This window comes from Syngnathoides biaculeatus, chromosome 16 (genome assembly GCF_019802595.1).
Source record: "Syngnathoides biaculeatus isolate LvHL_M chromosome 16, ASM1980259v1, whole genome shotgun sequence".
Taxonomy (NCBI): domain Eukaryota; kingdom Metazoa; phylum Chordata; class Actinopteri; order Syngnathiformes; family Syngnathidae; genus Syngnathoides; species Syngnathoides biaculeatus.
In genome coordinates, this window is record NC_084655.1 from 14008833 (window position 1) to 14025173 (window position 16341).

The 16341-nt window shown below is 41.5% G+C and overlaps 1 protein-coding gene across 10 annotated transcripts in view; it reads left to right on the forward strand.

The window, feature by feature from the left end:
• The window catches only part of prkcbb (protein kinase C, beta b), an 83864-nt gene extending 67523 nt beyond the window's left edge, over positions 1-16341 (forward strand). For all 10 annotated transcript variants that reach the window (XM_061845571.1, XM_061845569.1, XM_061845567.1 and 7 more), the window contains 2 exons: positions 5466-5606; positions 9637-16341. In XM_061845571.1, the coding sequence (XP_061701555.1) occupies positions 5466-5606; positions 9637-9813 (318 nt within the window). In that variant the 3' untranslated portion in view covers positions 9814-16341. The remainder of the gene's footprint in view (positions 1-5465; positions 5607-9636) is intronic.

The window sequence follows — 16341 nt, forward strand, 5'->3', positions numbered from 1 at the left end:
TCGCGGGGAGTGCTGGAGCCTATCCCAGCTGTCAACGGGCAGGAGGCGGGGTACACCCTGAAGTGGTTGCCAGCCAATCGCAGGGCACATAGAGACAAACAGCCACACTCAGAATTACACTTAAGGGAAATTTAAAGTGTCCAATTAACGTTGCATGTTTTTGGAATGTGGGAGGAAGTCAGAGTGCCCTGAGAAAACCCACGCAGGCACGGGAAGAACATGCAAACTCCACACAGGCGGGTCGTCAGAACTATGAGACCAACGCTTTACCAGCTGATCCACCGTGCCCCCCCTCATTGTAGTATTCCAAAATTAAGATGTTTTTGTCCAACAAAAGAAAAATCCAACTTGATTGTTTGAAAACTACCGATAGACCACTGATTACGTCCTGGTCGCAGTTTTGGTTTTTTTTTTGGGTAGGAAGTGGGGTACTCGAACATTTTGTTACAGCACCAAAGGGTATGCTGTTGCATTTTGGCTAGTGTGTTTTGACAACGGTTTAAAAATTGTTTACTTCAACCAGATCCCTTGCCGCATCATGTCTGCAGTCTGTGTTGCAACGGCCTTGAAAATTCACCCTGGGTGGGTGGACACGTCTTCACTCGTCGCCTCGTTAGCCAGTAATTAGCCGCTCACCCTCGTCGGTCATTTACTGCATAGTGTGCAAGCGCAATCTTACAGTTACCAAAATATTTTTAGTTGAATATCTCTGACAATGTCAATCAAACATGAGCATTAATAATTAGTTTCTGAAGGCAAACTTTATGCTGCAGTTCTCATTAGTATCACGTAGCTGTACCTAATGATGTGTCCATTGGGTGTAGATGAATCGCAAAAATAAGGGAGGGTCCTGATTAAACACATATAACCGCACATAGTACAACATCAGCTTCCACTGGACAAGCACGAATCACATAGACCCACTCTCACAGTCGTGCAGGCATTCAAAACATTAGCCGTTTATTCACTCACAAATTGAAGACAGTCTTTGGGACACAAACACACCTACATCTGCACACACAAACCCACTCATATACAGGCTTCGTTATGTATTAGTGATGATTACTGGGTTGTAGCGGATCACCATTGGAGCATGAAAGCTCGGCTCAGTCCACCCCCTCAGATCCCACCGCGCCCTGCCAGCAGTGTCTGGGTTAATGCAAAGCGTGTGTGTGCGCATGAAGACTACCTGAAGCTTGACATGATATTTCCATTTGCAAGACAAATCAGCAACTAAAACTGTGTTCCACAGAAGGGAAGACAACGTACAAATGTGATCGCTGACGTTGCCGCGAGAAGCCCGTCATGTTAGCTTCCTTATCAAAATGTCTGCTCCACGTAACACATATTTTCAAATATTGTTTCACTGTAAGAAGTACTACATTATGATTTACTGCTTCCTTAGAGGTTCGAGAACTTATGGGTTCAACAAAATACATTTTAAAATTGTCAAGTGCATGCCGAACATGCGTACTGCATGTGTATGCACAATATGTGTGATCAAAGACGTTTCCACTCCCCTGATTCAAATCTATATTTCATAGCTGGCAATAAGCTAAAAACACCTGCACACATGCACAGACTCAAATGCATGGTAACAGAAGCGTACAATACTGTATATGCACTGTAGCTATATTCTGTAGAGACATGCTCTCTTGGGTCCACAAAGTCTTGAACTTCACATTACAACAAAGACTAATTGAACGCATTTATTGCTACACGTAGACAAGTGCACACACACTCGCACTAACACATGGGATGAGATTCACTTTTTATGAATTGGAGCAGCACTAATGTAGGAAATAAGAGTGCATGTAGCAGAAAGCATGCTGCTATAATCGTCCAAATGATTGAATTATCAGAGTTTTGATGAAGCAAAAAACTGATTAGTTTTGTGATGAGGCCAGCAAAATGTTATTTTGTTAGCTTATCTTACCATCAACATAGAACAGGGGACTCTATTTGACTGGACAATTGCTTAAGAGACATGTCTCAAATAGGAGAGTGCTGAAAGAAATCTTTTTGTCACGAGCGAATATATGAATGGCTTCAGGATCAACTGAATTTTAATGAGCAAATGTTATACTGGCAGTAGTGTTGTAAAATCACATGGTGTTTATATATATATATTTTTTTTTTCAAAATGGGCGCGAAAACCACTCTAGCAGCAACCATCAACAGAAATCCTTTTTTTTTTAATTTTTAGAAGCGATAAGAACAAAATTCAAACTCAGATTATTTTCCCGAGTCACATCACAACACAATGTTTGTGATATCACGCTTAAAGAGTGGGAGAGGTGTAAAACTGTTGGGAAAAAGTTTCAAACATGGCTCCCTACGTCACAGATTTGCACCTATTCCTGGTGTGCTTGAAACACGTGCCCAACATGAATGGAGACCCATGTTATGAAAAGATAGATTTTGCACAACTCATCACTACTTTGTAATAAATATAAAAGCATTTTACAGTGAAGAAAATAAGTATTTGAACACCCTGCTATATTGCAAGTTCTCTCACTTAGAAATCATGGTGGAGTCTAACATTTTCATCATTGGTGCATGTCCACTGTGAGAGAGATAATCTAAAAAGAAAAATCCAGAAATCACAATGTATGATTTTTTTAACGATTTATTTGTGTGATTATTTTCTTCACTGTAAAAAGAGCTCCTCATCGGCGTTGGTTCACATCAGATCTGCAAATGAAAGAAATTGGTTTCAATTCATTTTGATCGGGTGCCACGTATATAATAATTGCTTGTTCATATTATTACATTGGCTTCACAGCACAGTCTGTGTCCACATTGCCCCCCTCCCCCCCAAAAAAAAAAATAATTGAAGGTTCTTCATATTTTCCGGATTCTATTTCACTGGCACAGGTGTGCAGCAAGTTGGCCGAGAACAATTTTATCTGTCAGCCTTTGTACGCTCCAGCAAAGAGGAGGACGGAAGCAGCAGAGTGTGTAATATCCCGAGTAAACAATTCCTCTCGATATTTTTGTGTTTATTTAGGGGAACGTGTGTCTGTGTGGCGACCACGCATGCTTGTGCGTGCACGTCTGCCTTTGTGTGCGCGTGGTTGACTGACCCGTGAAAAATGTTATTTTAATGCTAATGTAATGAGCTATGACTGCTCCTCCTCAGGGAGGCACGCCCCACCTACACTAACACACATTGACGTCACTGGCCTTGTTGCCTTTCTTGAGGTTTTGCGTGGACAGATGTTATAAATGTGCTTTAATTTTGCCTGTGGGAAAGCTAATGTGGTAAAAGACAAGGGAGACAACAATGGTTTTGTCTGCAGGCTTCAAGTTGGTTGCTAATTTGTTTATCGAGTGGAATTGTTCTTGGAAAGGGGGAAAAAGGCAAATGAAAATGAATGATTGCTATTACAGTATATTTAATGTATTTCAAAATAGAGCAAGACTCAAAAGAGTCATGGACAGAAACAGAAATAAATGAAATGTGGGGAGATTGAAGCGGTACCATGTTGCGCTATGTCGTTCTTTGAATATTCAATTATTCTTCTTTTATGATCCTATGTATTGTTTTTGCATGTTACTAGAATATTTGCCTCATTTTAAAGTTATCAGTCCGTTTTGACACCGTCCTCTTTGTAGACAAATGAACGGTCACAAATTTTGTGATACCAAGCAATTAAATAGATCTACAAGAAAGGACAATAGCACATCCATTCTTTTTTTTTTTTGCCACTTATCCTCACAAGGGTCGCGGGGAGTGCTGGAGCCTATCCCAGCTTTCAACATTGAGGAGGCAGGGCACACCCTGAACTGGTTGCCAGCTAATTGCAGGGCACATTGAGACAATAGGCCACACTCACAACCACACCCAGGGGCAATTTAGAGTGTCCAATTAATGTTGCATGCTTTTGGGATGTGGGAGGAAACCAGAGTGCCTGGAGGAAACCCACGCAGGGACGGGGAGAACATGCAAACACCACACAGGAGGGTCCGAGATCGAACCCGGGACCTCAGAACTGTGAGAGCAAGGCTTTCCAGCTAAGCCACCATGCCACCACAATAGCATATTTGAAGCTATAAAGTCTGGAATTGTGCACATGGACCAGTTCTTGTGTGGTTCTTCCACACTAAGCTCTTCCAAGCATGCCTTTATAGCCCTTTTTTTGTGTTCCAGGGCCTTCTGCAAACTCTTTCGCAAAGGGCAGAAGTGTCTAAATTGTCTGAATTAGTGAGAATTAACATTTGGGTGTGGTAGCGAGACGCTTGTGGAACTAATTTCTTTAAAATGCCCCATTTCCACTGTGTTAGACACATGTTGGTACACAAAAGCATGTGCGACTTTCATGGATAGCTGCGGTATTAAATACATTTGTGTGACACAAACCGCTGCTGGTTGCGCTTATCATCTTTGCTGCAACAATTTGCGGATCCACAATGAGAAATGACAAAAATAAATATAATTAACCTTTTTGTTGTGCATGCCTTAAGTCTGTACATTACATTATTCGTTCCCAATGATGGGTTTAATCTGGCATGTTTTTTCTGTTTCACACTTTTCTTCGATACTGTTTTGAAGTAGAATACTGTCCTCTCGAAACTATTCCAAAGTGAGTAGAACTGTGCCAATATTAACAGTGTGCCATACAAGCTAATCTTTATAATTAGATAATATATGGATATAGATTATTGAAAATGTATTTTTTGTGTATTACAAATGGGTGGCGTGTCTGTGCAACCCATCAAATGTGAAAGTAAACAACCAATTGAATCTTTCTTTTCTGTCTATAAACATGTGAGCGGAGCTAATTTGCATAATATCCCCAGCAACCCACACAGTTTTCATTGGCTTTAGTTGGGCAGCTAGACTCAGAGAGCCATAAAGGTCTGGGTGCTGGCCTTGGTTAGATTAGCCAGTGGTGGATTTGCGCAGCCACCCTTCATTTGCAGTCTAGATGCAAAGGGCTAAGCAACTTGGACTCTCCAGAAGTCGCCAGTAACAGCACAAAAAGTAGAAAATTGACTTTTTTGTTGCTATTGTTTTTTTTTATAACCAAATAAATTGATAGAAAAGTTGCTAGCGCTGCTCCCAGTTACATCACGCAGGACAACCCCCCCCTCAAAAAAATGAATAATTAGATACAGAGTGATAAAATCAGATATTAAATATGCTGTAATTCTATATGCCTATTTTGATGGAAATATGTTACAAGGGCATTTTTACAGACATTTGGAAACTGTTTTAAATAGTGGAGGAAAATGAATGTTTCCTTTAATGGATTGATATATTATAGTGACAGTTGTAGGGTAGAGCATCTTGAAAGAGGAGAGGCACAATTAATGTGGCAAATAACACTCGAATGTCAGCAGCAGCCGGCCCCGAACACTTCAAACGAATGAGAATGAACAATAGACCAGAAAAATTCTGCATGCGCCGTGAGACCAGAAAGCTAATAATCCTCATCCTATTCTTCTCTCTCTCCGGCCAGTTGATGACCAAGCATCCAGCCAAGCGACTAGGCTGCGCTCCGGAAGGGGAGCGAGACATCAGGGACCACAGCTTCTTCCGCTACATGGACTGGGAGAAATTGGAGAACAAGGAGGTGCAGCCGCCGTTCAAACCCAAAGCTGTAAGTCTGAGCCGCTGTGACGAAGTATCGTCCAAGGTTCGAATGCTCAACCGCGGCAGATCGCTTCCTCTCGACTCTCTACTCTCTTCTGTCTTTCTTCACTTCCTGTCTCTTTCTCTCGCCTTTGAATTGGGGAGTCGCAGGTAAGTCAGGACACAGCGATCCTGGCTGTGCACTGCACAAACGCAAAATCTTACCTAGTGGATTTATCTGATTTCTAACATATTACTATACTTATTTTAAGAAGGTTTTGACTATTTTAGTACATTTTCACCAAGATAAAAAGCCCAACGTTAGCTGGGATAGACTCCGGCACTCCCGTGCCCCTGGTGAGGATAAGCGGCTTGGAAACTGGGCATGGATAAGAAAGATTCATATGAGTTCCATTTGGAGATTCTTCTTTCTTATGTCTAATATTATCCTATAAGGCTGTCCTTTTGATTGAGTTGTGTTAAAGTGGATTTGTCCAAAAAATCAGGTCCGTAATGGATCAGGGCCGACTATCTTAACTAGTAAGTGTATTTAATCTTTAGGACGCAAATTCTTTGTGGGAAAGCAGACTATCCCAGACTCTGTACTTTGTATCAGACCACAAAACATTGTTTTAAAAGTAAGTCTGAATTGACCAGTTCTACACCATTCTACAATGGTCCTGTCCCTTCGGCAACATTTGGGAAACATCAACGAAAATATATCTGCTAGCCTGTAAAATGGCCTTCAAAATAAAAGCACACCACTAAAATAACACAGTTCACACACCTGAAACACAAATGGAGGAGCAGCTCATCGAGATGGTAGAGAACCCCAAGTGTGCCTCCCATGGCCGCCATCATTTTTCCGCCACTCGCGTAGCCTCTTCGACTCTGTGTTGCTATTTTTAGTTTTCGTTTTTACTCTGTCATATTTGTTCATGTGACATTTTGGGCTCAGACAGGTCCATGATTTTTTTATTTTCATATGTTGGGGTTCTAACAAATCTTAATTAAAAAAAAAAGCGGCCTGATAGTGATAGCATATCTTTTCTTGGATTTGAAATTTTAAATGAAGATGGCCATGACCTTTTTAAGAAGAACAAAACGTGATTTTGGTTTGTTTTGGACTGCAGGAGTTCATCTGACAAAGTTCTCAGCTCATTTACTTTGAGTGCAACTAGTTTCGGTCAACTGAGGTCAGTTGGAGTTCAAATGACTCCTGCGGGGAAAGGTGAGAGAATAGTAGTCAGACAGAGGGATCTAAAATGACCTTGCATAGCTGTGTTGCTGTTGTTTATTTTTCTACAGCTACAATAAATTGAGTTGGATCAGAACTAGAAGTACGATGATGTCATTGTGACTCACAGATGCACCATTATTATGCGCGCACGTACTCACGGAGCCTGAAGCCTCACTGCTGGTAAAGGGTGTTTTTGGGTTGTTGGGTTTTTATGCACACGTCTTGACCTGCTGCATTGTGTGCCCAACATGTTCTTTTGTGTGTGTGTGTGTGTGTGTGTGTGTGTGTGTGTGTTAGGGTGGTTTGCGAGGGACCTTTCTGTGTGCATTTGTACCACACAATGTGTATTTTTTTTTTCTGCAAATGTCCACTTTAGTAGGTGAACACAATTGGAAAATTGTTGTAAAAAAATGGTAAGAGAATGGTCAAGCATTTCAAAGGCTTTACAACTTTATCTACATTTTGCATCTTTTATTCTGGAAAATATTTATTTTCCTTCAATAGATGATATATTCGGAAAAATGTATGACAAAAAGAATGTTCCTTTAATAATACACCTTGTACTTAAAAAAAAAAAGAAAAAAAAGAAATATATATATATATATTTAATCCAGGATGTAAGAGTTAAAAGTCAAGACAGATCACAATCGGGCGGCACGGTGGAGCAGCTGTAGAGCTTTGGCTTCACAGTTCTGGCGAGGACTGGGGTTCAAATCCCAGTACCGCCTGTGTGGAGTTTGAAACTTCTGCCCATGCCCGTGTGGGTTTTCTCCAGTCACTCCGGTTTCCTCCCACATCCCAAACATATGCATTCATTGGACACTCTAAATTGCCCCTAGGTGTGGTTGTGAGTGTGGCTGTTTGTCTCTATGTGCCCTGCGATTGTCTGAAAACCAGTTCAGGATGTACCCCGCCTCCTGCCCGTTGACAGCTGGGATAGGCTCCAGCACTCCCAACGGCCCTCGGGAGGATAAGCGGCTAAGAAAATAGATGGATGGATGGATCACAAGCATATCCTCGCTTTTAATTGACCAAATCTAAATGAAGAAGGGGTACTGTAATTGGTTTAGTTTGTTTTATTGGCAGACTGGTTGTAATAATGATAAGACATGGAGGGAAAAAAGATCATGTGAGAAACACTGCAAAAGGACAAATGCGGTACTATGTGCTGGTCCAATACAGTCACGTGTATTTGAGTGGGATGTACCTAATATAGTGGCTGGTGAGTGTATCCGGCGACCTGTCAGCTGTTGTCCCACACTGCAGGCTGGAGGTGCTCGATGTGCAGTTGTGGTTTGATGCATATGTCTGACTTTTGGGATTATTCAGAGACAATCCAATGTTGACTTTAAAAAAAAAAAAAAAGTGCGTGGTGCGACATACGACTTTGTAACTTTGGAATGCGTGCTAGGTACTGGACCCAATATCTGACTGACGAGTTGACTTTTTGACTCCCACATTGGCCTTTCACTTCCACTTATTATTACTGTCCAAATGTCCTCATCTCCAGTACGTGGCCATCCTTAAATGTGTTGCCGCTCACTTCATCCCTGCTCAACAGCATTGCATCCATCCTCCCTTTATGCATATGTTTATCTGTGAACACATCAACCCAAATGTCCATCCATCCTCACATTTTTATTTGTCCCACTCTCTCTGTTTGTGGTTGTATCACGTTTGTGTATCTTTTACTTGCATGCTCACAGGCTCAGTCTCAAATGAAACCTGCCCCGGAGTGCACTGTACCATTTAACGGAGGCCTTCTGAAACAATAACTAGAATGCACATGCGCATTAGGTACAAACGAAACCAATGCAATCGAGGTTTGATTACAACATTCTAAATTGCACCCTTGATAGGGCGCCATTGTCCCATCTGGTTGCCCAAACGGGTTAAAAGGGAAGTAATTAGCTGAAAATAGCGTTTGACCTCAGTGTATTTCATATTTTTCCCTAAACTATAAACACGGTGGCTTCATTTCATTTGGCCTTCAGAGATACATAGATTTAATGAGTTTTGGAGTTTTCCTCTGGGTGACGTTGTCAGAGGATATCGTATCCTTGTTTTCTTAATTAAAGCTAAGCCCAGTGACGGGGAGACACACACACACACACACACACACACACATAGAAAATAGCTCGTCTTAAAGCTCCCACGAGGCCTTCTGTCGGGAAAGTATCGTTTTTAAGTTAATAACTTGTTTCATACACTTAGAGGGCGACACACCTCCTGGGTTTAAAGGGTTTTTCGGGAGGGTCCTCATAGTCAAAACTGAGGAAGTAACATGTAATAAACATCAAGTTTACTTGTCAGCTTTGATACATTTTCGAAGGGTCGTCACTTGTATGTAATGACGACACAACTAATTTGGAGCTTCTAAGTGCACCACCGCAGGGTGTTTGAGACTTAAGTGGCCTTATGTTCAAAATGAAATTGAATATGTTTCAAATATTTGGAAAAAGGAAGTCATGTTCCCGAGGTGTGCTGGGATTGAGCCGAGTGATCTTGTGTCATTTTAAACGTACAGTGGTACCTTTACTTACAAGTGCCCCGAAATCGGAGTTTTTCCCATTACAAGTCGTCACTTGGTCGATTCGAGGTACCACTGTATTGAGGAATGATCCAAATCGGCAGCGGGTGTAAACTGGAGCCCAGCCTAAAGTAGGAGCTCTTATTTGAAACCATGTTCAAGTGATGTCATCTCACTCCCTGCCTCAACCCGCCACTCCCCCCCCTTCTTTTGTTTCCCCTCCCCTTTTTATCCATCCGTTCTCATCCATTCCTGCTCTCCCCCCTCCCACCCCACCCTCCTCAACAGTGTGGACGGGACGCTGAGAACTTTGACCGTTTTTTCACGCGCCACCCGCCGGTGCTGACCCCTCCCGACGAGGAAGTGATTCAGAACCTGGACCAAGACGAGTTCCAAGGATTCTCTTTTATCAACCCAGAGTTCCCTGGAAGCGCTCCAACTGTTCCTGCTGCAGAGCAGGCTTGATTGAAGCTCGATTATGAACATTGGGGGACACACACACACACAGTACACATATGGGTCTCAGCAACCCTGTGCAACGTTCAACAAAATATTCAAACCCAGAAATACTTAATATCAAGTCATGTATTATCAAACACAAATGAACGCAATTTTCTTCACCCTGCAGCAACTACCCCCTTCTGATAGTGGAAATGGAGGTAATGAGCGTTTTACGCATGATGGCAGATAACATTTATGAAAACTAATCTGAACTATTTTGGCCATTGGTCTATTTGGACAATAACGTTGATGGAGGTTTTAATCAAAGCCATTGGCATTTTGGTGCAAACAAAGGGTGCACCTTCGTGATCAAAGTACGTCACACACCCCCCAAGAAAAAACATGGCCCACAGGAGCAATGATGAAGGAAAGTGTACAAAGTGTGTGTATGAAGTACACTTCTACAATGATCCCATCAGATAAGTACCAAGCCACGAATAGTGAAAAAAAGGTGTGATTGTGAGTGCAACTGTTTGTCTCTATGTGCCCTGCAATTGGCTGGCGACCAGTTCGGGGTGTACCCCGCCTCCTGCCCGTTGACAGCCGGGATAGGCTCCAGCACTCCCCGCGACCCTCATGAGGGTAAGCGGCAAAGAAAATGGATGGATGGATGGATGACTGTTACTAAACAAGATCCTCTCATCTAATCTACTCATTTTAGTGAGGTAATAATGTATAATAGGACTAAATATACAGTATTTAGGGTTATGCTAAACATACCCAATGTAGGAGTAGTGAACAAGCATGGCTGCCGTGCTGTTCTAAAATCAGTATATTTTGACCATCTTTTTAAATGTTGATAATATTTTGTCGACTTGATAGCTGCAAAATGACAATTATACTGTACCATGAAGTCAATTAATCGGCGTTTTGGCGATCTTGCTGAAATCAACAGCAGTTTGGTCAGCGCCGAAAACTAAGAGCAGGACATGAACCATGTGGAGATATTTTCTTAAAAATGAATGGTACTTTTGGCCATTATTTTCCAGTTCTTGCTATTGCATATTGTTCTCATAACGTATTAATTAATTGATGATCAAGAAGTATTTACAAAACTGTTTTTGCCAAGTGCAGTGGACCCCAACATTCTTTTGGGTGACCCTTTTTTGACATCAAATGTGCACATTTGTTTGCTATTCTGAGTCCAGCCCGTTGCCTATCACCCACAAATAGTGTGCTTAAAACATCCCATTTCTACTACTACTACTATAGTGCATTGCTTTACTGATTGTATAAGGCCTGCGAAATTCTTTAAGCTAGACAGAATCAAAGAAGAAGGGATGGTTGTGCTGCAATTTAAGCTTGCAACCTGCAGTGTGAACAAACATTGTGTGAGATCAATGAAAAGAAACATACATTTAAAGCAGAACACACAAATACATGGGTGCAAAAGAAACTGAAAAAAAAAAAACCAAGGCAGCATACAAAGCGTTTTTACCTTACTTTATTCTCATCTCCTTCCTTGGCTCTTCCAGCACGCTCTGAGTTTGGCTTGCAATTCTGGTGTGCTCCTTAAAGTGTCGATATTAATCTTAAGCGTCCATATGTTTGGTCTTATCTATAATTGGAATGCTTTACCTTCTCGTGCATGAGTGTCTATATCAGTACTATATCAATAAGTTGGACTTGGCGCTCTATTTTGCCATCATGCCCTCAGAGACCGTGAAGGATGAGTCGTGCGGGTGTTTGGGGATCATGATGGTGAAATATGGTTGGAATACAATGTTAGATAGACAAAACTCCTCTCTGGGGGCTAGCAACTCCTTTCTTTTTGGTTGACAAAAGCATGGCTCCAGTACTTGTTTACATAATATATACCGTATGTGTGTGTGAATGAATGAAAATGCACTTTGCATGCCTGACCTCCGAGTGCCACACTTGGCTGGCTCCGCGCTTGTGTTTGTTTGTTTGTTTGTTTGTTTGTTTGTTTGTTTTGACGGTCAAAGGGTCCATCTTGCTTGATACGGAGCATGATCTGACTTGTTGCTCCACAGCACAGCTGGTGGACGAGGAATGTAAGGAAAGTGGCTTCAATGAATGCTTGCACGTCATTTCGCTGAGTCGGAAGCACCAGAGAGCGGCTGATGTGTTGTGGCAACTTGTCGGGTTGCCTAGCGACTAAACTTCAAGTCCCGGGATCACAAATAGATGATGTTTTAGTGCGGTGTTTGCATGTGCAATGAAAGAGTCTGCTCAAACCGCAGCAGCACAGAATGTAACAATTCATTTGTCATTTGTGTTGTGTTTAACCTAGATAGCAATAATTTGTGGACAGGTCATATTTGTCGCACTGTGACCAACCTCACTAGAACTGATTGTCTTTTTTTTTTTTTTTTTAACCCCGTCCAATTAATTTCTTACTATTATTAATTTCTCATATCATGCAGCAGCGTACTGTCCATATCTGCTGATCATTCACTTATACATGAAATTATCCACCGAGGTTCTGTTTTCATTGACAGACTTGTCCCACTGGCTGGCCATAACATTAGACACACCAACGCAATCTAGTCTTCTCGTTTTAAACTTTTACACTGGTTTTGTAAACCAGGGGTTGTGGGTTCGTATCCCACTGGGGCCTCCACTCCCTGAGAAGGGTTGCGTCAGGAAGGGCATCCGGCATAAAAATTGTGCCAAACATATATATGCGTTCATCTGAGATGACACGCTGTGGCGACCCCGAAAGGGACAAGCCGAAAGAAACACACACTTTTGATTGATACTGTGAGTTGTTAAGTCAATCAAAATATTACATCTCTTTGTATTCAGACTCCCCCGCACTTACACTGGTACAGAGGCATAAAAAGTTCTCTCATGGAATCTTTTAGGTTACTGCTACTAGTTTACGCCAGAACCAAATACTTAACTCACAACTTTATTTATAGAACACTTTAACCACAAATGCAGCTGTAATAAAACTTAAAAAAACATAAATTACAATAATTCAAATGTCTAGCGCTCCCTTTCAATGGACCTTTCCGATTGGCGATATTCAGCTCTGCCCCACTTAGCTACAGTTGCCATGTCCCACAAACTTCCAAAATGGCGATTGAACAGAACATGTTTGAAGTCGATTCTGTATCACGTATTCCAGATAATATTGCGGTATGTTTTTTTTGCCAAGACTTGTCCAAGAGAATTCTACAGAGAGGTCTCAACTATTTCACGCAAGTATATGTACACTGAATTAAGATTTTGGTCGGAGCAGGACGCAATGTCAGAGTTACAGTGAAACGTTGGCGATCGATTCAAAAAAGTTTGACGCTCCACAAACTTTATATTGAAATCTAACAGGATAAAATAGTGGAATTGTACTGCGCATGTGAAGCAGGGTGAGTACTTTTTACTTGGAAAGATCACGAGTAATATCATTGTAGTCTTTATAAGTGAGCGGGTGTATTCATTTGACTTGGCTCGTAATGGAACCCAGTGCTCTGTCTTAAAAGTCTGATGTGATACAAATGGGCAAATAGACATTTCTCTTGAATGACATGGCGCATTTACGTATCACTAACCCGACTCTTTGACATAAAACATGACACGCTTCACTCAGCAGGGCACTGATACACTAACAAAGTGAAAGTTGTTCTCCTGCAACGGATAAAGCACTGATAATAATTGAATCAAACTCAGGAGAAGATATTTCTCCCTCATGTACCTTCGAACATACAGCCTTGTGTTTGATATTGTTCACATTTTGTTGTACGTGTGGTCTTCTGCGAGCCTTAATCCATCATAGACACTTTGTCTACTGTGTTTTAGGCTTTGGAAAATGAATCAACCGGACCCCTTGTAACCTAGCCGGATATCTTTCATCAGAATTGCACGTTCCCCGAACGCATCTGAGGACCATTTTCTTCATAACATTAACTTTTCCATGTGCACGCGACAGATAACCAGCATTGCTTGTGGGACATGATGACAAGAGGGGCGGGTCAAGCCAGGGGTTAAGACAATGCAGGTATCTGATTGGCTAATATTGTACGAGTGACTGATTGGTCGGAAAGGTCCATTGGCATGTCACATACTTGAGCAGCAGCGCTTTATTCCCTCTTCTTACACATGTATGAAAATTAGTATGTGAGAGAGAGGGGGAAGAATGAGTTCTCCAATTTTTACATAAAATATGTTTTAAAGGGGAAAAAAAAGTGCACTTGGCCCCGGGAACGCAGTCATTTTAGCTAGTAATGTGATTTACATCAAAATAATTTTAGAAATAGCATCTTGTGAACGTAATTATTGCCGCAGCACAAAAGAAAACTGCTGTCGCATTTAAACAGTCTCTCCCGATGCCTCATTTCTCAAGCAAGCGTACGAACATTTACACGCAAGTATCAAGTTCGACTTTGCGTGGTGTGGGGATGTGCATAAATTCACACAGAGCTCTAACCATGCGTACTCACGAAACCTTGCGAAAGAACAGTAAAACTACAAATACAGCGCACTAAAAGGTTCGCCAAAGTCAACCTATCAGTGGCACTTGTGGACATTTTAGCCAGGGACTTGAGATCTATGCGGCAATTTGCAACCGACATTCGGTCGAATTATGACAGTGGTTTTCGATGCAATTATTTTACCTGCCCTAATTTACATCCAGTTCACACACATCACCAACGAGCCTAAATTAAGGAAAGGGTTTGCCAAACGTTGTTGGAGGCATAGATTGCACCAACATTTCAGTTAAAGCGCTGTCACCCAACAAATTCAGAAGAACTTCATGCAATCAATATGAAATAGTGTGCGAACCACATCACTTGGTGTAATGCACGATTCCTTCGTTTGTTCTATAGAATATCTCCGAATGTGGATCTCCATGGGAGCTATGTTTGAGGATGGTTGGCTCTACGTATGGTGCCTACGTGGCTGCAATAATGCTTGCACTTCGAATATCTTTAATTGCTTGTCCTCCTCCAGTTAATTAAACTGGGCCGTGACTGCTCTTTTTTTTTTTTTAATCTAACAGGATTAACGCCAGCAGTTAAATTGTTGCACATTTTAAAAACTTTTTTGGGAAACACCTGGATTCCTTTTCTTTTTTCCAATTCTCCAACAAGTTCCTCAATATTGAACTTAGAGATATTCTTTTTTGGGTAGCACGGTGGTCAGCTGGAAAGCGTTGGCCTCACAGTTCGGAGGTCCCGGGTTTGATCCCAAACCCGCCTGTGTGGAGTTTGCATGTTCTCCCCGTGTCTGCGTGGGTTTCCTCCAGGCACTCCAGTTTTCTCCCACATCCCAAAAAGATGCAACATTAATTGTACACTCTAAATTGCCCTTAGGTGTGATGGTGTTTGCGGCTGTTGTTTGTCTCCATGTCCCCTGCGATTGCCTGGCAACCAGTTCAGGGTGTACCCTGCCTCCTGCCCGTTGAAAGCTGGGATAGGCTCCAGCATGCCCCGTGACCCTTGTGAGGATAAGCGGCAGAGAAAATGGATGCATGGTGATATTGGTTTTGTCTACCCTTTTTGTCCATCCATGCATTCTTACTGCTACTGTATATGGTCAGGGCAAATGAGGCTAGACGTGCACGAGTCGGAACTGGCAGGATGCATCACCACACAATGTTTAATAGTGTGTGTGTGGGGGGGTTTGACAGTTGTCCATATGTTTGATAAATTTAAAAAAAAATTGTACTTGCCTTCTAATTTTCGCACTTTTTCATACATGAGGGTCATTAGATGGAGACAGCAATTAAAAAAAAAAGTTTTACAGCAGTCATTCAAACTGTTCACACTGTTGCAGTTGCATGTCCACGTTGTCTTAAAAAAGTCAAACTATGGACGTTGCACTTTTCTCTTGAGAAAAGTGCTGAGATTTGTACATTTTTATGCATGCAGTTATATTCATGCTCAATTTTGTAATGTCCTTCTTGGTGTTTTGTTGCCTGGCATCAATTCATCCACTAAAAAGTAAAGCGCTTTAATTCATTAGAACTGTACCTGAGTTCAAATATTAGATGTACCGAAATAAGCCTGGTCATGGTGTTATGGCTAGTCAGTTTAAACTAACAAAATATTCTGATAATTTCAATATACTTTCTTTAAACTACCTTTTAATAATAATAAACCTAAAATGGATTTAGTTGTTCCAATCATTTTTCGTATACATTATTATAAATGTGTAAATAAGTGTCTATATGTAATCTCTTGATGCAGCTAAAAAGAACCAGAGTGCACCTCCATTGTTATTCTTTATTGCTATTCTCTGTATTACTTTGTAACAGAAAGAAAGCGTGTCAGAGTTTTCAGATCCATAGAAACGCACATCCTATGGTCAGTATTGTAAAGGGCAAAAAGTTGTTTTGTTATTCAGTGACAGAAAAGCAAAAAAAAAAGAATTGCTGCACGAAAATGTTTAATCATTGAGCTTCTACAGTATTTCCATCTAACCTATTGCGGTGCGTCATGCTTTTATGTCCACAGTGCTTCAAACGCGTGATCAAACTGCTCTTCAGTGCGCAAACTGTGTGAACGGGCTAAGAAAAGGCTTTTTACA